We start from the raw sequence: 20,437 nt of genomic DNA, 5'->3' as shown, positions 1-20,437 counted from the left end.
GTCTTGGCCAGGACCCCCCACACACACCCTCTCCCTTTCAGCCTTCCAACGGGGGTCCCCCCCAATCAACCAGGCGCTCCAAGGACGCAGCGTAGGACGCAACGCCAATCTCTCCCTCCCCTCCCCTCCCCTCCCCTCTTCTCCGCCAGGACCCTCCCCTCCCCCGATCGCAGCCCCCTCCCACCCGCGCCAGCGGAGCAGGGAAACCCCCTCTCTCCCTCCCCCCTCCCTGCCCCTCTTCCAGCTGCTGCGACGCGCGCACAGCAGCGGAAGGCGAGGGCTCTCCCCTCTGCTTCTGTCCCGGGCCGGGCGCGCCCCTCGGGGACTTGGCAAGGCGGGCGAGCGGGTGGGTGGGTGGGCGAGCGCGGGGCAGGGGCCGGGCTAGCGGCGCAAGCGGCGGGCGGAGGCCCGGGAAGGGCGGCCGGCAGGAAGTTCCCCTTCTCGGGCGGGCCCAGCAGCTGCTTGTGCCGCGGCGGCGGCGGCGTTGAAATGCGAGGCGGAGCGCAGGAGGAGCAGGAGGAGGAGGAAGAGGCGGCCGCCAGGGCTCAAGAGCCGCCTTCTGCTCCGGAGAGCGACCCAGGCGCAGCCCGGCACGCAGCGCCCCCTTCCCGGCTCTCCTGGCCAGGCCGGCGACCCCCGGGGAGACCCTGCGCGGTGCGCAACGCGCGTGGAGGGGCGCTGACCGGGCATGGCGCTCTGGAGGGAAGTCGCGCTGTTGCTGCTGCTGCTGCCTTCGTGGAGATGCGTGGCCGGCCCGGGGCGCGCAGCAGGTGAGACCCCGGGCCGAGGGGAGACCCCCGCGAGGGGGAAAGAGCCAGGCTGCACCTTGGATGGGAAAGAGGATCGCAGCAGCTTGCGCCATCCTGCTGTCCGTTTGGCTGCGCCTGATGGGCTACGGAGGGCATGCCCGGAGGCACGGAATCGGGCCGGGCCGGGGTGGAGTGGGGGGCGTCGGGGTCGTGGGAAAAGCTTTTCCCCCCCCCTCCCTGATAGCTCGCTCGGAGGCGAGGAAGCGGATGGGGGGGTGTCGGGATGGTGGGCAAAGTCTGGTGCTGTTTTCTGCCCCGGTTTCTCCGGCGCACAACTCAGAAGGACAGACGAGGTTCCCGGGTCTCTGAGCATGTGCAGAGAGCGCCGGGCCTGTCCGAGGAGTAGCGAAGGGGTGCCCACTCCTGTCAAACGTTTGAGCAAGTTTTAGAACAGATATAACAGAATAAGAGAGATGGAAGGCACCCTGGAGGTCTTCGTCTGACCCCCCCCCTGCCCAAAGGGAGATCTTGGATTGATTGGGGTTTGCTGGCGGGTGAGAGAAGAAAAAGGGGTGACTCGGGCTTAGAAATGGGTCAAAATTACAGAAATAAAGAGGTTTTTGGGGGTGGAGTAGGAATAAAAACAGGTCAACGGCGGAGGCAGCTTCCCGAAGGGGATGAGGCTCCGATTTTCCTCACCCAGCAGAAGCAGGGGGTCAGACTAGATGACCTCGCAAGGTCTTCCAGCACTTCCAAAGTCCTTGCCTGAACTCCCATGAGTGTCTTTTGCCTTTCCTATCCACCAATAGCCGATGTGTGGCAGTTTTTAACCGAGGGGGAAAAAAATGGACCTGGGATTGGAGATCTGTGATTTTTATTTCGTCCTCAAAAACTCAAAACTGTACAGGGGGTCCTTGACTTATGACCACAACCCAAAATTTATGTTGTTGAGTGAGGCATTTGCGGAAGGGAGTTTTGCCCCGCGTTACGACCTTTCTCGCCGCGGTCGTTAAGCAAAGCGTTGCGTTTGTTAACTTAGCAATCACACAATTGTTAAGTGTGAATCCGGCCTGCCCATTGATTTTGGTTGATGGATCTAAAAAGGGGAATCCTGTGATACCCGGAAGCCGAGACCATCATAAATACGAGTCAGTGGCCAAGCGGTTGAATTTTGATCACGTGACCACAGGGGACGCTGCCACGGTCGTTGAGGGTGAAAAAAGGGGAATTCTGGGAGTTGAAGTGCACCCCTCTTAAAATGGCTCAGCCTGATCTAGATTTCCCCAAAATCAAATCAAATTGCACAAGGGGTCTGCGAGAATGTACTTCTGGGGGGGGGGAGAAGGGGGCACAGATTCATATCTGACTCCCCATGGAGGAGGCATCCAACTTCTGGGAGGGGGACAGGAGAAGACCACCACCACCCCACTCCCCCCCCAAAAACCCCAACACTTTTTAACCTTTGCAGATGCCCCCGACTCGCGACATGAGCGATGCCCGTTGCTGATGGCCGGTCACGCCGAGGATCGCATCGGTAAGGCGCCCCCCCCTTCCCCAATTTGTGAAAGAGACGAGACAAGGCATAAATCACACGCCTGTTTTGGCAGCTGCCGGTTTAGCCGGTTAGATGAGCTCATCTCCTCTGCCTCACCCCCCCCCACGGTGTGCCCCCACCCGTGGCACGGATGCTGGGTGTCTCCGAAGCATTTCCGTCCATTTGTGCAGGGCAGGAAAACCCTGGGTGGGGTGGGGAAGGGTATGTGGCAGACACCTTCTGCAGATGCTGGCGGAGACCCCACCCCAAGGGGAGGGGGCTTAACGTCCTGAAGGCAGCTTCCTTCAGGGGTGGTGGGCCTGCGTGGACCCCCAAGCTCCCTGCTCCAAAATCGGGGTCTCTCCCAATCCTTATTCCTCCCCCCCCCCCAAATCTCTTCTTTTTAAGGTTCCCACAGTTTCCCTGCTCAGCTGCGACTTGTTTTTGAGATTGAAGGGGAACGCCTGCGTTTGGATTTGGCACAGAATCGGTGAGTTGGCAGGGGGGTGTCCCAGAGTCTGGGGGTTGGGGTCTCCCCACTTGGAAGGGCCCCCCCAATCCTATTTGCCCTAGAGAAGGTCAGCCTGTCGCTCCTAAAGCAAAAAAAAAAAAAAAAACTTAAAATCAAAGTGATTGGAGGTGCTTGAATGGGGAGACCTGCCCTGAGCTGGGGGTTGGACTTGATGACCTCAAGGGACCCTCTGATTCTGGGGTTCTAGATGCAAATATAAATTTCAGGTTTGATTTTAAAAAAAACACAGAACATTTGCATAAAAAAAGAGAAAGCCACAGGAGGCCTAAGACACCAATGCAATGGAGACACTCCAGCCCTGAGCGTTCAGTAGAGCTTCCTTAGGCAGGAGCAGTCTCTCTTAAACGCCCTGGAAGAAGAGTTTGAAGGAGATAAAAGCGGTATTTAAAAAAGCGCCTTTCTCTGCTGTGAGCTTTCCTCGCAGCATGCCGGAAACGGGAACAGATCTGGAGAAGCCCAGCGGAGCAAAAGCCAACATAGCAGGCTTGCTGTTGCAGCATTTCCATTCAATGTTGGCTTATTCTTCCTTCGCAGGGAGCTGATGATGGGCAGCTCAGAGTTAACCTATTATCTGCCAAATGGGACAAGAACAGTGCATCCAAACAAGCCGGAGGTAAGAACCAGGTTTATTTTATCAGTTTCATATGCTACATATCAGCATTCAGTGAAACGCAGTCCAGAGGTAGACTGTTTCTAGAACTGGAGGTTCCATTTAGTTGTCTTAACAGCCAAAATATGGTCTGTTTGTTGAATGTATCTATAGTAGCTACTTTGACATTAAATGTCCCATTAGGATGCCTCAAAAATGGGTTTGGGTACCCTACAGATTCTGATAGGAGAGGTAGCCTTTAGCAGATCTGGTGGTCAAACCTTGGCTTATCCACTCACTCTGTCTGGCCTTGAACAAGCCTGGATTCCCTAAATTAAACCCTGGCTTGTGTGTATTTAGGTGTCTTTGCAAAAGAGGAATTGGATGGTCTGTTGCAGCTGAATCAAGATTTAAGCTGTTGATTGTTTTGTTTTGGGTTTTCTTTTAGAGCAACTGCTGCTATTGGGGTCGCATTCAGGGGTACCCCGACTCTTGGGCCAGCATCTGTGTTTGCTCGGGTTTAAGGTAAGAATGGGCAAAATTTGGGGCGGAATTGAACTCTCCTCCCCTTCTATTTTCACTTTCTCCTCCCTCTCCTCCCAGTTCATTTTCACTTTCATTTTATCCTTCCCTTTACTTCCTCACCCTTTGCTTTCGCTTTCAATTTCTCCTTCCTCCCATCCCTGTCCCATTTTCACTTTCGTTTTATGCTTCCCTTTACTTCTTCATCTTTTGCTTTCCCTTTCCCTTTCTCATTATCGCTTTCATTTTATTCTCCCTTTTCCCCCCCTTCCTGTTGCTTTCACTTTCACTTTCTCCTTTGCTTTTCTGAGGAGTTGAGGTCCATGAGTCATAAAAGAGCCGAGGTTGCCTTACCTCCCTGCTCTACGCCAAAGAAATCCAAAATATTGCACTTTAAAACATGCCTCCTTCTTTCTCTTTTCTCTGATCACCCAGTGGTCTCCTTACCGTCTCCCAGTTTAGAAGCTACAGCTTGGAGTCTAGCCCAGATGGGCAGACGAGGGCCTACAGACTCCAAGGAATGAAACCGGTGACCGGGATTTGCAGACAATTTCACCCACAACTGCAGTCAAAGAGGACACCGCTGAAACGGGTAGGGCTAAATTACTAGGACTGACCATCCAGCCTTCAAATTAAAAAAATCTGCATTTCGTTCCAGAGGTTTCCGCGGACCACGATGATCCTTAGAAACCTTTTAGCCCCCAAACTTTCCAGTGGGAACTGTGTTCAATCAGAGATAACAGGGACTTTTTGCCCAGGACCAAATCATCTGAAAAGACTTGACAAAAACTGATGGGGAGGATAGAGGAAAACGGTCATTAATTGTGGCAAGCGGTCCTAAGTCCCCTTTTTTTCAGTGCCGTTGTAACTTTGAACGGTCACTAAATGAACTGTCTGTATTTAGCCTTAAAACGGGAAAAATTGGGAGTCTTTTTAGCTCTAGTTTTAGTTCTTTATTCATTTTCACCTGTGCGTCTGTTCGATTTTCTCCAGCTTGGTCTCGAACCCAGCACTTGGGTCTCCTCTTTCTCACTGCTCCATTGTTCCTCCCAGGTGAAGCGAGAAGCAGAGGCCGAACGTGGTTATGTGGAGCTGGTGATCGTGGTGGACCAGGCTGAGGTGAGGACTGTCTCCCCCCTCCCCAATTTGCCCCCACAACCATTTTTTTTTTTGCAGGCTGATCAAGTCATCTCCAGCAAAAATTTGCAGGAAAAAAAATGGCAAGCAGTGAATTGAGGGGATAGCTAGTGTAAACTGAAACCTCATGTTGCTAGATCTCAGCGAGTAAGCTCTTCTTCCCCCCCCCCTCAGCTCGCCCCACCTTCTCACCGTAGACACAAGTTTTGATTCCCTCCAAAGCCTCAGGAATCCCACAGATGTACTTATCCCTCCCTGAAAACTCCCTTTGGATCCCACGCTTATCCCACTGCTAACACCAATCTTTCTGCCTTGAAGTTCAAGCTGAACTCGAACCTCAACAGGATTCGAACGCGGATCTTCGAAATCGCCAGCCACATGGACGGGGTGAGCTGCGATTCCAACATTCCCTTTCCCCCCCCCCGAAATTGGAGCAATTATTCGGCTAGATGTCATCATATTGTTGGGATACCGATTTTATAAAGACCAGTTAACCCCCCCAGGAACAAAAAATATCCACAGTTACAATGATTTCTTAATTTGTTACTCTGTGCAAAAATCTGTTTTTGTCGTTGTTGCTGCTGTTGTTCCAGTTCTACAGGCTGCTGGGTCTGCGGGTGGCTCTGGTGGGCGCCGAAGTCTGGAATAACGGTAACCGTGTGCCGACAAATGGAACCGCAAAAGAGATTCTCCAGCGGTTCCTTGAGTGGAGAGAGAAAGATTTGCTGCCCCGGATTCCGCACGACAACGTTCAGCTCATTGTGTAAGGTGTCAGGGGTAGCCGGGATCTTAGATCAGCAAGAGGACTAGCAGCTTGGTTGTTGTTGTTTTTTGTTATTGTTGTTTTAATGTTTTAATTAACTCGATACAAAGAGAGAGAGAGAGAGTTCAGCTCATCGTGTAAGACATCAGGTGCAGCCTGGATCTTAGATCAGCAAGAGGACTAGCAGCTTGGTTGTTTTTTTTTTAAATATTTTTTAATTAACTCAATGCAGAGAGAGAGAGAGAGAGAGAGAGAGAGAGAGAGAGTATAAACAAGTCCTTCAAAGGGACTAGCCACTTGGGTCAGAACCCTGAAGCTGGGGGGGGTGGAGCCATGCAGAGGGGGGTTGTTACAAAGCCAGGGGGAGGAGCTACTGAGTAGTCCTTCCCCTCCTATCTCCTCCCTTGCTACACTGAGATTCTCAAATGGGGGGGGTTCCCCGGTGTGTTAAATGGGGGGTAACCCCTCCCACCAAGCCCCAAATTCTCATTAGGGCTCCTCCCCTCAAAGGGGTTTAGCCTCCAATTCATTTAAAATTATTTTAGCAGGATTCCTGCAAAACCAAACAACTCTGAACTTTAATTTTTTGCATTAATTCGTGCAAACTTCCTCTGCTTCCTTTTCGCCTGTAGTGGTCCTCCGTTTCCCGCCGGCGTCATTGGCGCGTCCACCCAAGGGTCCATCTGCTCTAAGCGCTCCGGTGGAGTCAGCATGGTGAGTGGAAGGGGCTTCTCAGGCTGCGAACGCCGACAAAAGCTTGCAAATTTTTCCCCCGGAGCATCAACAGGTGTTTAGCAAGAGGATCAAAGATCCCCCACTAGGAAAGATAAATTGAAAAAAATAATCTAAAATGAGCATCTCCTCTTGACAAGATTGCTGTCAATTCATTCTTCTTGTCTTTCAATAAATCTGGTTAAAGAATAGAATAGAATAGAATAGAATAGAATAGAATAGAATAGAATAGAATAGAATAGAATAGAATAGAATAGAAAATAGAATAGAATAGAAAATAGAATAGAAATAGAATGGAATGGAATGGAATAGAATAGAATAGAGCAGAATTTATGACAATCATGGGGTCACAGGGTGGTGTGATCACCACTTACGGCCTTCCTCACTGGCTTCTGATTTACGACTATGTGGGTGTGGGGATGCTGTGATGGTCGTAAGTGCGAGGATCGGCTGTAAGTCACTTATTAGTGCTGGTTTTGACTTTGAACGGTCGCTAAATGAATTATTATAAGACAAGGGCTTAAGAGCCTCTAAGTTCAGAACAGGCTTGTTTTTATGGGGCTGGATCGGTGCAGTTCCCTTTCCCGAACCCTGGTTTGTTTTCCTCTAGGGCCATTCCGTTAGTTCTTTAATCATGGCTTCCACTCTTTCACATCAACTCGGCCACAATCTCGGTCTCGCCCACGACAGCGACGCCTGTGGCTGCAACACTTCCATCCGTCCCCCAAGCCGGAAGTGCATCATGGAAGCACCAACAGGGTGAGCGAAAACACCTCCGGGCCAGCTGAGTAGGCTTCCGTTTTTCTACTTTGTTTTCAGGGAGCTGGAGAACTTCTCGCTGTTTTTTTTTTTCCGGAGTGATTTGAAACTTCCTGGATGGCTGGAAGCAAAGAATAGAATAACCTAGTTGGAAGGGAACTTAGAGGTCTTCTAGTCCAACCCCTGTTCAAGCAGGAGACCCTATCTCCATTTCAGACAAATGGCAGTCCAGTCGCTTCTTAAAAGCCTCCAGTGATGGAATGAATGAATGAATGAATGAATGGAGGGAGGAAGGAGGGAGGGAGGGAGGGAGGGAGAGAAGGAAGGAAGGAAGGAAGGAAGGAAGGAAGGAAGGAAGGAAGGAAGGAAGGAAGGATAGCAGGGTAAGAGAATTGGAAGGGATCTTGGAGATCTTCTAGTCCAACCCCCAGCTCAGGCAGGAAATCCTATGCCATTTCAGACAAATGGCTGTCCAATCTCTTTTTAAAAGCCTCCAGTGATGCAGTGATGGAGCACCCACAACTTCTGGAGGCAAGTAGTTCCACTGATGAATTATTTGAGCTCTCAGGGAATTTCTCCTTCGTTCTAAGTTGCTTCTCTCCTTGATGAGTTCCCACCCGTTGTTTCTTGTCTGCCTTTCTGGTGCTGAGGAAAATAAATAGACCCTCTCTTCAAAGACTCAAATAAACTCTGAACAGCCAAGCAAAGATCCACACCCCTCCACCTCGTTTCCCATGCCTGGAAAATCAGGATTGTCCTGAAAAATCTTTCTTTCCTTCGCTAGGATTATGCCCGGGTTAAGTTTCAGCACCTGCAGCCAACAACGTTTCCAGCAAATCCTCCAGGGAAACCAGGTTAGCTGCCTCCTCGACCAGCCCGAACCAGCCCGCATGGTGAAGTCCCACTGCGGGAACCGCCTGGTAGAATCTGGAGAGCAGTGTGATTGCGGCCTTTTTTTGGTAAGGAAGGACAAAAGACAACAAGCTCTTTCTCGCTTATCCTTGTTGTGTTGAGGTGGCATGGTTGCCTTTATTTGTTTCATTTATGCCAGCAGAAATGGGGTGTTCTGTTTTGTGCCAGCCAGTCCCTAAAACAGAGACTCCATTCCATTTGGCATTCTCCTTCTCCGTCCTAAGAGGCCCCTCTAGGCTCAGTGGGAATTTTCTGCTGCTAAGGGGGACATTTGTTAAATGAGTTTTAACAAACCCCCTGAGCAGGGGTTGGACTAGAAGACCTCCAAGGTCCCTTCCAACTCTATCATTATTGTTGTTGTTGTTGTTTGTTGCTTGTTGTTTTGTTGTTTGTTGTTGTTATTGTTGTTATTATTATTGGTATTATTATTAGCAGTATTAGTAGTATTGGTATTATTATAGGTATTATTATAGTCATTTCTATAACAACACACCTATCTAATCAGCAAAACCAAAAAATCAAAGTTCCTTTTTTTCCCCACCTCGAGCACAAAGTCCAGAAGGGGTTTCCAAGCGGCAACACAACTAATTGTATTCTTTTCTTTAATCAAAGCAGTCAAGTTAGTCCTTTAGAGCCGTTCTTTGTAGGACAATTGTTTTTTCAAAATTACAGTTTTTATTTCCTTTTCCATTTTTTCCCTCCTTCCTTCCTCCAGGAGTGTACAGACCCTTGTTGCAACGCAACGACGTGTCAATTGGTGGCTGGAGCCCAGTGTGCCACTGGTCAACCATGTTGTCACCAGTGCAAGGTAAGGTGCCACCCCCCCAAAATGCAGGATAAACCCCTTCTTTTCGTTCTTAGCCCTCTTCCGATACAAACCAGGATTCTGCTGGTTGGTTTGTTCCCCAGATTTTGTTCTGGTTCTCCATCCTCAACTGAAGCTCTTGTAAATTTGAAATTTCCAGCTCTGCCCGGTTTTGCCTAACCTCAAGTGGCAAATTTTTAACAATTAGGAAATAGGAATTAGCCACCAAGGCTCTGAATTTTGATCACCTGAGACAGGAACACCAGAACTGTCACAGGTCCAAGCCAGTTGCCAAGCAATTTTGATCACAGGGATACTGCAATCGGTTATAGGTGCAAAAAATGGCACCGTCTCTTTTTTTCCAGTGGTGTTGTAACTTCGGTCACTAAACCCAAACTGTTGTAAGTTCAGAATACCTGCACAGGTAACTCCACCTGTTCCGTTCTCCCATGTGTAGCTGCTCAGTGCTGGACACACGTGCCGGGCAGTCCGGAACGAATGTGATCTCCCGGAATTCTGCGATGGGACTTCTCCACACTGCCCATCAAATCTCTACAAGCAAGATGGCACTTTATGCGAAGGCGGCAAAGCCGTGTGCCATGGGGGGACCTGCCCCACTTACTCCAGCCAGTGCCAAGCCCGTTGGGGTCCCGGTAAGCGGAGGTTCGATCCACCCACAGTTCTCGAGTTACGTCCAGAAAGGGGACCAGGGTTTCCGTGGCAAACCAAAGTCTTGGTTGAGCAAGTCACAACCCGATTTTGTGATCATGTGTGTGTGTGTGTGTGTGTGTGTCACAGTGTTTAAGCAAATCGTGCGGTTGTTAAGGGAATCACGTGGTGGAGATAGTTGAGAGCTAGCTGTAGATTAGATATGTTCGTGTTTGATTCGAACTCACTGCTAGAACTCAGCGTCTCCTAGTGATTGGGCCAAAAGTCACAGAATAAGCTTTCGTGCCTAAGGCAGGACTCGAACTCACCGTCTCCTGGTGATTGGCTCAAAGTTACCCAATCAGCTTTCCTGCCTAAGGCAGGACTAGAACTCACCGTCTCCTGGTGATTGGCTCAAAGTCACCCAATCAGCTTCCGTGCCTAAGGCAGGACTAGAACTCACCATCTCCTGGTGATTGGCTCAAAGTCACCCAATCAGCTTCCGTGCCTAAGGTGGAACTAGAATTCACCATCTCCCACTTTCTTAACCACTAGAAAGTTTGTTTTTTATTTACCCTGTCTGATGATACTTTATCCTATTTTAGTTGATCTTTTAGCCTGTGAAGTGCTCAGCTTGGGAGCCCTGCATTTATTTGCAGTAATTCCCTTTTTTTAAAAAAAAAAAATAATAATTTTTTCGTCCAGATGCAGTTCCCGTGTTGGAGGGCTGCGTGGCGTCTCTGAATCAGAGGGGCGACGCACGGGGAAATTGTGGGCAGCATCCCAACGGTTCCTACATCCCCTGTGCCAAGAGGTAAGCGCTTCCCTTTTTTTCCCTACAACGGTGGGTTGTTTTCACACACCGCGAAGGTTGATTTACTAAAACGACGGGGGAAAAAAATAGTTCTGGATCAGAAGGCCAAACTCTCCTTAAGAACTGTCTCGTTTAGCAGCAGAAATTTTCGGCTCAACTGTGGCCGTAAACCGAGGACTGCCCGTAAATAAAATAAATAGTTGGAAACTTTTATCACATTTACGGCAACTTGCACAAAAGGTCACACAATATTTACAGCAGCAGCAATTCAAACTCTACGGCTAGGAAATGTACGGTGAACGTTGGCAGGAATGGACATTTTAACTCGGTGGGGCCGAGTTATTTATTTTAAAATAAAAAAACTGAGGACTAGGAACATGAAGGAATGGTTTCCATTTCTTTCCCACAGCGACGTCCAGTGTGGGCAGCTGCAGTGTGAGAGAAGACGGAACGGATCGGTCCGGACGTTCAACTGCCTGTGGGATGCTCTTAGGATTGTCGTTGCTGCTGATGTTGTGGACGAGGCTGGGGTGTCACCCGGGACCAGTTGTGATCCTAACAAAGTGAGCGAGCCTCAAATGGGCTTTTCTGGCCGAGATTTTGGGAGACAGAATTGCTTCCCTGCCTTGGGACAGTCATGAAATGAAGTTGTAAGTTGAGAACTACCCATGTTTTTGTTTATAGGTTTGTATCAACCAACGATGCCAGGATGTTTCCTCCATCAAATTCCCAGTATGCCAGTGCAGCAGGCATGGGGTAAGTGAAATATATTTCACACATACACACACACACACACACACACACACACACCCCTCTCTCTCTCTTTCAAAAACTGTTTACCTAACATCAAAAGACCAAAAGAAATGTAGGCTGAAACACTGGACCATTTTTTTCTCTCCCGCTCCCCCCCCACAACTTTTGTGCAAGAAGTTGCTAGTCCTCAACAGAAAGTGTTGAGGACCAGAAACGTGCAAGAAAGAGGGAAGGAGGCAGCGTGGGAAACTCGCCTTGTTTGATATCAGCCCAAAGACCTCTCTAAACCCAGAACCAGTTTGATCCTGGCTGGGCTAACTAAGGCTTCTCTTTTCAACTTGCAGGTTTGTAACAACAAAGGGCACTGCCATTGTGAGCCCGGGTGGGCGCCCCCTCATTGCCAGACCAGTGGCCTTGGGGGCAGTGTGGACAGTGGGCCCCCTGCCCCACAGGAAGGTAAGGCAAGTGGGGGTGGGCGCAGAGTAAGGGCTTAATTGTGTTGTTTGTGATGATATGAGTACACAAATATATTTATTAACGATTGCAGATGATTGTGTCGTTTGCAGTTATAGGAATGCACAAATATATTAACGATTGCAGATCATTGTGTCGTTTATACTTATTAATGATTGCAGATTTGCAAATGCATGCATACCTTTCTCCCCCCCCCCAGCTCTCCCCTTCCTTTGTTCCAGCCGCCTTTTTCTTGCTTGCCACTTGTTCCTGCGAGGTGTGTCAATTTGCAGCAATTTCCCCCAGCCATTAGTTTCCCATTAAGGAGAGCTTTCTCCTGGGTCATCAGGGGGTCTACCTGACGAAAAGAATCAGCTGGTGTCTCATTTACAGCCCCTCCTCCCCCTGGAAAGACTCAAAGCATCTTAACGGATTAAGGAGGGGATGGGGGGGGGATTGCAATCCCAGCCCTCAGCGGGTGGGGTCCGGAAGAGTCACCATACAGAAGGAAGATGGGATGGGGAGGGAAGAGGAGAAGGTAGGAAGGTAGAGGAGAGAGGCAGGATAGATAGATAGATAGATAGATAGATAGATAGATAGATAGATAGATAGATAGAGATGAGATAGATAGATAGATAGATAGATAGATAGATAGATATAGAAATATATAGATATAGATGAGATATATAGATATAGATGAGATAGATAGATAGATAGATAGATAGATAGATAGATAGATAGATAGATAGAGAGGAGGGAGGGACATACAGCAAGATGGATGGATGGATGGATAGATGGATATAGGTAGATGGATGGACAGATAGATGATAGATAGGAATGGATGGATGGATGGATGGATGGATGGAGAGAAGGGAGAGAGAGAAAAGATAAATAGATAGATAGATAGATAGATAGATAGATAGATAGATAGATAGATAGATAGATAGATAGATATAGAAAGAATGGAGGCAGGGAGGGACAGACAGACGGAAGGACGAACGGACAGTGGGATGTATGGATGGATGTAGGCACATAGACAAGTAGACAGACAGACAGATAGATGGTATACAGTCAGATAGCTAGATAAAGATAGAGAGACCGAGAGATGGATGGATAGATAAGGAGAGAGAGAGAACATATAGATAGATAGATGATATGTCATCATCCTGGTCCAGCGTCTTCCCTATCCTCAGCTCGGATGCAAAAATCTCTTAGATTTTTTTTTTTAATCGATTTATCGTCTCCCTCTCCGGCTAGGACTTAACCTCAGCTCAGAAATCCAAAGTAAAAACCAGGAACTTCTTTCCACCGTGTGACGAAAGCAGAAACGAAATCGCCAGGTGTATTTACGACTTTAGGAAATGCATCTTTTCCAAGTCAGCCACGGGGGCTCGGCACCCGCCGGAGGGTGCCTGAAAGGCCCGCCTTTGTGAAACGGGACACAAGGCCTCTTTTGTGCTAGTGAGATGCCCAGCTGCCCCCGCAGTTCGGCATGCGCCGTCCAGCCTCGCCACGGCCTAACACTCGCTCGCCTTGTCTTTTCCCAGCGAGCCGGGCAGCCTCGACGGCGCTGGTGGTGATCTCCCTGCTCCTGGCGGCGTTGCTGGTGGTCGGCCTCTGTTGTGCCAAACGGCTGGGTCTCCACAAGCGCCTCTGCCAGTTTGGCAAGGGCACAAGTTGCCAGTACAGGTAAGCCCATTCTCGCTCCTCACCGAGTGACGCGCTCCTTTAAGGGGAAAAAAAGTAACCCTTGTTTTTTGTGCGCTCACTCTGTAACCCTTCTTCTTTAGGGCTGAGCCAGAGTTGCGGGTGCAATTCCTTCACCCAGCCGAAAGGTGCGAGGGAGTATGGGTTTGGGGGTACACGCGCCCCTCGCTCTGCATGTGAAAGGATTGGGGAGGGGTCTTCCTCAGTTGCAGCAATGGTGGGCTGCTTGGGTCTTGGCTCTGTGAACGGTGACAGTGCTGTTTGGGGCGCCTCAGCCAGTAGTCCCGGACTTACGACGGTTTGTTTAGTGACTGATAACCAGTCCTCACACTTATAACACCCCCACAGACCTGGGATCGAAATTCACCCCCTTGGAGGTCATCTAGTCCAACCCCCTGCTCAAGCAGGAGACCCTATACTGGACAGATGGCTCCGGGCATATCTTAGTGACGGTGGCAGCATCCCGGGATCTCCTTTTACGACCTTCCCACAATGGGGGATGCCGGATTCATTTAAGGACCCCTTCATCCATTGAATGACCGCAGCAATTAACACATGAGGCAAAAAAGAAAAAAAGGGTGGTAGAATCAGGTGCCGCTTACCAAATAACTGGCTTGCTTAGCGATGGAAATTAGGGTCCCCCCAAAGTGGTCGTTAAGGTGAGGACTGTCTGGAAATCCTTCCTGAGGCCAGATCGCTCCAGATAGTTGACATATTTTTCCCCTCCCACTTTTGCAATCTTAGAGGCTGGAGCTAAACGTCCAGCAAACTTTCTGCAGGGAAAAACAAAATGCCGTCTAGGATAGTAAGCAAATCGTGGTTTGTAATTGTGGCTGGTGGCGAAGTCCTCCACCTTGTGATCTCTCTGCTCTCTTAAGCCTCTTTTTCTGCCTGGACTGTCCCTCTGCAAGACACACCGCTCTGCTTTCTAAGAGAACTGATGGTTTTTCGGCTGGGTTTTGAGTTTGTCTCTCATCTGAGTTTGGCCAGCTGCGGCTTCCTTGATCATGGCTTAAAAATGGCTCTTGAAATTGTGGCTTGGCAGAACCTCTTCCAGGAATCGGACTCGCAAACAGCTCGGAAGCGTGGATGGCTTGCCTTGGGGTGTTTCCCATTTTCTAGGTGGTGGGGTTTTATCTCCTTCAAGCTTGCCCGCCAAACCGGGATTAAAATTGTCTCCTGTCAACCCCAATTCTTCAGGATCACCCAGCTGGAACCCCGAAGTTTCGGCAAAGATCCGCCAAGCCGTCCGCGGCGCCCCCAGTGGAAACAAAGCACGGACCTTCAGCTTATGCCCTCAAAGGTAAATGGGGAGGGGCTTAAAAAGCTCCCCCCTTTTTCTTCTGCTCATCCCTCCCCCCCCAAGAAGCCAATATTGCTTTCCGCAGAACCGGACAGCGTGAATCCCAGGAAAGATTTAAAGTTAATTTAGGATGTTTACAAGGCTGCAGCATCCATCTGAAAACCAAGAAAAACCGTTGCAAAAGAGAGAGAGAGAGAGGATTCTCCTGTCTCTTGCCCCACTGTAGTTTTGGGGGCTGCCAATTTTAATATCGAGGAATTGGGGTCTCCCAAAAGGAAGGAAATCGAAGACCTGGAAAGAAGAAGATGGTTTGATCTCATTTCAGTTTTGGAATAAAGCAGCAACTCGTTTTTCTAAAGTTGCAGATCGAAGGGGAGAATAAAGCAGCCTGGTTACAACCCCTGTGGGGTTGTATTTGGGGGGAGAATTTTGTGGGAAGGGTGCAGCTGGATAAAACGGGGGATTCCTCCCCTCTTTGTGTGAGTCCTGGGGCTAAAAACCTGGAACGCTGCAAATCTAAAAGTACAATTCTTCCGCTGTCTCTTTTACAGTCTGAGAAACAAGGGATGTGAGTTTGTGAGTTTCTTGCTCTGCCTGTTATGCAGCCGAGGGCTCAGCTGTCTCATATCCAACAGTTCCCTAAGGAGTTTCTCTTCCCAGTCTCCCAAGTCCATTCACCCCGAAGATGAACTAAATGTACTTTATTGTAGGGCTGACTTTAGCCGAAGCTTGCAAGTCTGAAATTACGAATCCCCCGCCATCTCTTTTACAGCCTGAAAAACTCGAGAGGGTTCCTTTCTCTAGCCATTAGGCAGCAATCTCTTCTCCAACAAGGTCCAGTTGCCTCTCAAAAAGACTTTATTTTCTTTTTTCCTGGAAGACATTTCACTTCTCCTCCAAGAAGCTTCTCCAGTTCTGACCGAAGGGTGGGGCATGGAAGGGTGTATATTCCTTCCAGTCATCTGATCATTAGGGCTCTTCCTGAGAGTCACTGGGGCCAATAGAAGCGGACACAACTGCAAGGAATATAATTCCTTCCACTTCCCCCACCCTTCGGTCGGAACCGAAGAAGCTTCTTGGAGGACGAGCGAAACATCTTCAAGGAAAAAAATCAAGAATTTTTGGGATAATTCTTTGGGATAATTCTACTTTATTGTAACTTTACCAGAAGATCCTGCTGTCTCTGAACCTGATAAACTAGAGACAGTTCCTTTCTCCGTCAGTTAGGCAGCTCTGGGGCCAGCAATCTCTTATCTAACTGTTGGACCCAAGGTCTTTCCCACACACCATTACGGGGCATGGACAGAGTTTGCCCTTTCTTAGACGGGCACCCCCCCCCAGGCGATCTGTGGCCGAGTGGTCAAACCGAGGAAGGATTAACGGGGTGACACAGGTCAAGACCCCTGACTTCCCCGTAAAATCTGGGTCGCTCTCCTTTTTCTGCCCATCTTTTCCTCCTTTTCCCACTTGGCGCATGGTGCATGGTTCCCCCCAACCACGCATGGCATCGTCTGACTTAACCTCCAGCATGTCACCAGTCCCATGTTTAGGCTTCTTCTCCATTCTTTCTCTTTCTCTTCCTCCCGTCCCTCCCGGGCGCTCCCTCTCTCTCCGTCTCGCTGCAGCAGCCCGTTGCGTTGGGTGCCCCGCGGCCCGACCCACCTTCCAAGCCGCTGCCGCCTGACCCGATCCCGAAGGATCCACAGGTAACTGAGTCAGGAGAGGGAAAGGGAAACAGGGATCTTCTCTGTACGTTCCTCAAGGCTGTGGCATGTGCCCCCTTGCATGGATAGGCATGAAAGGAGGAGGCAGGAAACCTCCCCCAAACGCTCCTTCACATGGTAACCCATTTTTCCTACTCCGGATTAGCAAGAGATGGAGTGAGCGGACACCATGGGCAATCCTCACAACGCCAGGCGTCCGCTCTGCTTGTGTTTCACTCTTTCCAGAAGATTTAAAAGACAGGAAGTCCTTGACTTACGAGGGTTTACTTAGCAGCCGTTCGCAGTTACAACATCACTGAAAAAGTGGCTTGCGACCGTTTTTCACACTTACGACCGTCACAGCCTCCCCACGGCCAGGGGATCCAAATTCAGACATTCCTATTGACAAGGGTCACAGCGTCCCCTGGGGTCACGCGATCCCCTTTTGCGAACATCTTACTAACTTAACAGCTGAAGTGATTCACTGAACAACATGGACAGGAAGGTCGTAAAAGGGGGCAAAACGATGAATGTTTCACTTAGTGACAAAAATATCGGGATCTGTCGTCATAAGTCAAGGATTACCTGTCCAAGGTCCATTAAACCTAGCAACAAAATTGGTTGCTTTTTCCCTGAAGATCCTGAACTATGAGCTGATGTTTCTCCCTAGTTAATTATCATTTCTTATCTCCTTTCTGGAAAAAAAATAACCCCTCTTCAACCTTGCATGTCGTTCTTTGCTATCTGAACATTTTCTGCCCAGGACTCCGCTGGGGATCGACCCGGCCCTCCTATACGCCCGCTGCCTCCTGACCCCATTCCTAAAATTCAGGTAATTGTTTACCCCTTTTGACAGGGAGATGAACTGACCCGGGGGGGGGGGGAGCAGAAGGGGGCAGAGGGACTCCGTTTGCAAATGGAAAAGTGGGGAGAACAGCCAGAGTAGCGTTTAAGAGGGATGGACTTCAACTCCCAGAATCCCCTGGCCAGCTTGATTTAAGATATTTGGACTTCAACTCCCAGAATCCCCAAGCCAGCATGTTTTAAGCTTTGTGGACTTCAACTCCCAGAATTCCCCAGCCAGCCTGCTTTAAGAGAAGTGGGCTTCAACTCCCAGAATTCCCCAGCCAGCATGTTTTAAGCTAAGTGGACTTCAACTCCCAGAATTCAAAGTCCTCCTATATTCAGGGCACCGTACCCCTACCCCCCTTCTAAGATGGCCTTCAACTCACAAGGGAATTCTGGGAGTTGAAGTCCACCCCTCTGAAAGTCACTAAGACGGACACATTCTGTCCCCCAGAATGGTGCAAAGGAAACATTTGTGGGGTGGGCCCTGCCTTGATTCAGGGCTTTTTGTTCACGCAATTTTGGCTTTTCCCCCCCCAGTCCCCTGGCCCCACCAAGCCACCCCCTCCTCCCCAGAAGCCGTTGCCTTTGGATCCGCCCCGTGCCGTGTCCAGCTGTGATCCTGAGGTCCAGATGTTGCCATCCAGGTGAGCCCAAAAATAGGAAGTAAGTAGTATTTTGGGCAAAAGAGCCAAAGGAAATAGTGGCTTCCCCACAAAATGACACATTCACACGATCACAGGACAGTGCAAACCGACTTTCACACTTAACATTTAACATCCTGATCGTGGTCACGTGATCAGAATTCAGACGCTCGGCAACTGACTCATATTCATGACGGTTGCCGCTGTCCCAGGGTCAGGCAATCCCCTTCTGCAACCTTCTGACAAAGGGGCAGCCAGTTTCACTTAACGACTGTATGACTAACTTCATAGCTGCAGCGACTCACTTAACAACAGTGGCATGGAAAGCTGTAAAATGGAGGAAAATGCACTTAATAAATGTCTTGGGGTCAGTTTGGTCGTAAGTTAAGGACTTACCTGTGTCTTTTCTTTCTCTGCTTTTCTTCCAGACCGGCCCCCCCTCCCCCTCCCACGCTGGCCGGTTCTTCCGGACACACTCGCAAAATATAACCTGGCTCGCTCCCTCGAGCTGCACAAGTCACTTCTCGCGGAAAGGACCCTCCGCCATCTTCCCCGTGGCTCGCTTGGCTGAGTTCGGCTGTACATTTTGCAGAGCGCCGCCCTCCTCCGTCCGTCACAAGCTCGGGACAGCGATGGCGGCTTGTCCGGGATGGACATTGGATAGCTGGGAAATTTGCGGCCTAGCAGTCAGGAGTTCTAACTTGACTAAAGGGACACCATTTTGATCTGCTTCGAATTTTTTTCCTGGGGGAATTCTGGGGAAAAAATATATATTTGCACTAGCAAGGCGAACTCTCTGTGGCGCCCCCTGGAGGTGCAACTCTGGACGTGTGCAAGGGGAGTTGCACACCCACAGGTGTGCGAGAAGAAAGCTATTGGATCCATCTCCACTGGAATAGATTCACCGAAATGGCTGGGAGGCCATGGTTTTTTTTTTCTTAATAAAAAGAAAGCAACTCCCTTGATTTGGGGGCAAATTCTCGGTTTTTCGGCGAGGGAAAGAGTTTATTGGAAGTCTTCGATTTACAACGGTTCGTTTAGTGGCCGGTTCAAAGTGACAACGGCACTGGGGGGAAAAAAAGCTACTTGGGACCGGGTTTTTTTTTGGCTCTTCCGTTGCAGCATCCCCATGGTCATGTGACCCAAATTCAGCCACTTGGCAGCTGGTTCTTACTTAACGACGGTCGCCGTGTCCCGGCCTTCTGACAAATCAAGTCCAGAGGGAAGCCAGATTGACTTAGCAACCGTGTCAACCGAAGGGGCTCGCTTAAGGAACGTGGCGAGAAAAGTCGTCCAAAGGGGCCAAACTCACTTAGCGACAGAAATAGGGGGGTTCGTTTTAGTCGTAAGTCAAGGGCTCCCTATATTTTTCCTCCCCTTCCTCAATCTCTGATTTCTCCACTAGATGGCGCCTCGGTCCACCGTCTCCTCTCCCAAGCCCTGCCTTTAATTTAATTAATTTGATTTATTAAAGGAGTGGGAAGCAGATAAAGAGCAGCCAGATCAAAGATGAAGCCAAAGACACTTCTTTTCAAAGGTTCCCCCCCCCCGCTCCCACCCTCAATTTCCCCCCTTTTTCTTAATATAAACCACCATTTCGGGTTTGTTCAGAATCCCTTGCTAATATCACAAGACCTCAGTACAATGTGGAGATTCGGTTTCATCCAGATAGACTGCCTTTGGAGCTGCAGGCTCTGGCGGATCCAGCTAGGCAACTCCTCGCCTTGCAGGTGACACCTGGCCGGCTCGGAAGCAGGTGGCACTCTACATAGATAAACGATATAAATAAAGATTTATTTATCGGTTAAAATGCATCGGCCGTCTATCTCGCCGCAAGGACTATTCCAGGCAGCTTCCAATAAGAAAAAAGAAAAATGAAAGGAGAGACAACAGAAGCAAAACAATAGAATTATAAAATAAACAATGACACCCTGAGACTAGATGACCTCTGAGGTCTCTTCCAGCTTTCTAATTCTGTCTTTTGAGCAGAGGGGTGGGACAAGATGACCTCCAAGATCCCTTCCACCTCTGTTATTCTCTCTTTTGAGCAGGGGGTTGGACTAGATGACCTCCGAGGTACCTTCCAGGTCTCATTCCGTCTTTTGAGCAGGGGTTGGACTAGATGACCTCCGAGATCCCTCCCACCTCTGTTAGTCTGTCTTTTGAGCAGGGGGTTAGATTAGATGACCTCCGAGGTCCCTTCCACCTCTGTTATTCTCTCTTTTGAGCGGGGTGTTGGACTAGATGACCTCCGAGGTCCCTTCCAGCTCTCATTCTGTCTTTTGAGCAGGGGTTGGACTAGATGACTTCCGAGATCCCTTCCACCTCTGTTATTCTCTCTTTTGAGCAGGGGGGGTTGGACTAGATGACCTCCAAGGTCCCTCCCAGCTCTGTCATTTTGTCTTTTGAGCAGGGGGTTGGGCTAGATGACCTCCGAGGTCCAGCTCCATCCTGATGGCTTGAAGAGGAGCAGGAGCAGGCGGGAATGTTGACACCCCCCACCCGCCCCTTCTCCCACCCCCTCCCCTCCCC

The 20,437-nt window shown here is 49.6% G+C and overlaps 1 protein-coding gene across 8 annotated transcripts; it reads left to right on the top strand.

Moving 5' to 3' along the window:
- The first annotated feature begins 410 nt into the window (after positions 1-410).
- Positions 411-18,882, top strand: ADAM15 (ADAM metallopeptidase domain 15). 8 transcript variants are annotated; one of them, XM_039363447.1, is made up of 25 exons: positions 411-770; positions 2,218-2,283; positions 2,692-2,773; positions 3,350-3,428; positions 3,853-3,929; positions 4,362-4,518; positions 4,980-5,045; positions 5,382-5,450; positions 5,657-5,826; positions 6,459-6,540; positions 7,169-7,317; positions 8,102-8,276; positions 8,945-9,037; positions 9,492-9,687; positions 10,388-10,496; positions 10,906-11,059; positions 11,181-11,252; positions 11,594-11,705; positions 13,250-13,391; positions 13,493-13,537; positions 14,610-14,712; positions 16,341-16,418; positions 17,179-17,247; positions 17,802-17,908; positions 18,334-18,882. In XM_039363447.1, exons 1-25 carry the CDS (start codon positions 689-691, stop codon positions 18,392-18,394), a joined length of 2,595 nt encoding a protein of 864 aa, XP_039219381.1. In that variant the 5' UTR covers positions 411-688; the 3' UTR covers positions 18,395-18,882. The 8 variants fall into 8 exon arrangements, with proteins under 8 accessions (XP_039219381.1, XP_039219380.1, XP_039219383.1 ...); XM_039363446.1 differs by having other exon boundaries at positions 16,338-16,418; XM_039363449.1 differs by lacking the exon at positions 13,493-13,537.
- Positions 18,883-20,437: the final 1,555 nt, after the last annotated feature.

The sequence above is a fragment of the Crotalus tigris genome, unplaced genomic scaffold (assembly GCF_016545835.1).
Source record: "Crotalus tigris isolate CLP2741 ecotype Arizona unplaced genomic scaffold, ASM1654583v1 scf7180000019553.37968852642:3898890, whole genome shotgun sequence".
In the NCBI taxonomy this organism is placed as follows: domain Eukaryota; kingdom Metazoa; phylum Chordata; class Lepidosauria; order Squamata; family Viperidae; genus Crotalus; species Crotalus tigris.
The sequence above is the reverse complement of the archived record's forward strand: the minus strand, read 5'-3'. Positions and strand labels throughout refer to the sequence as shown.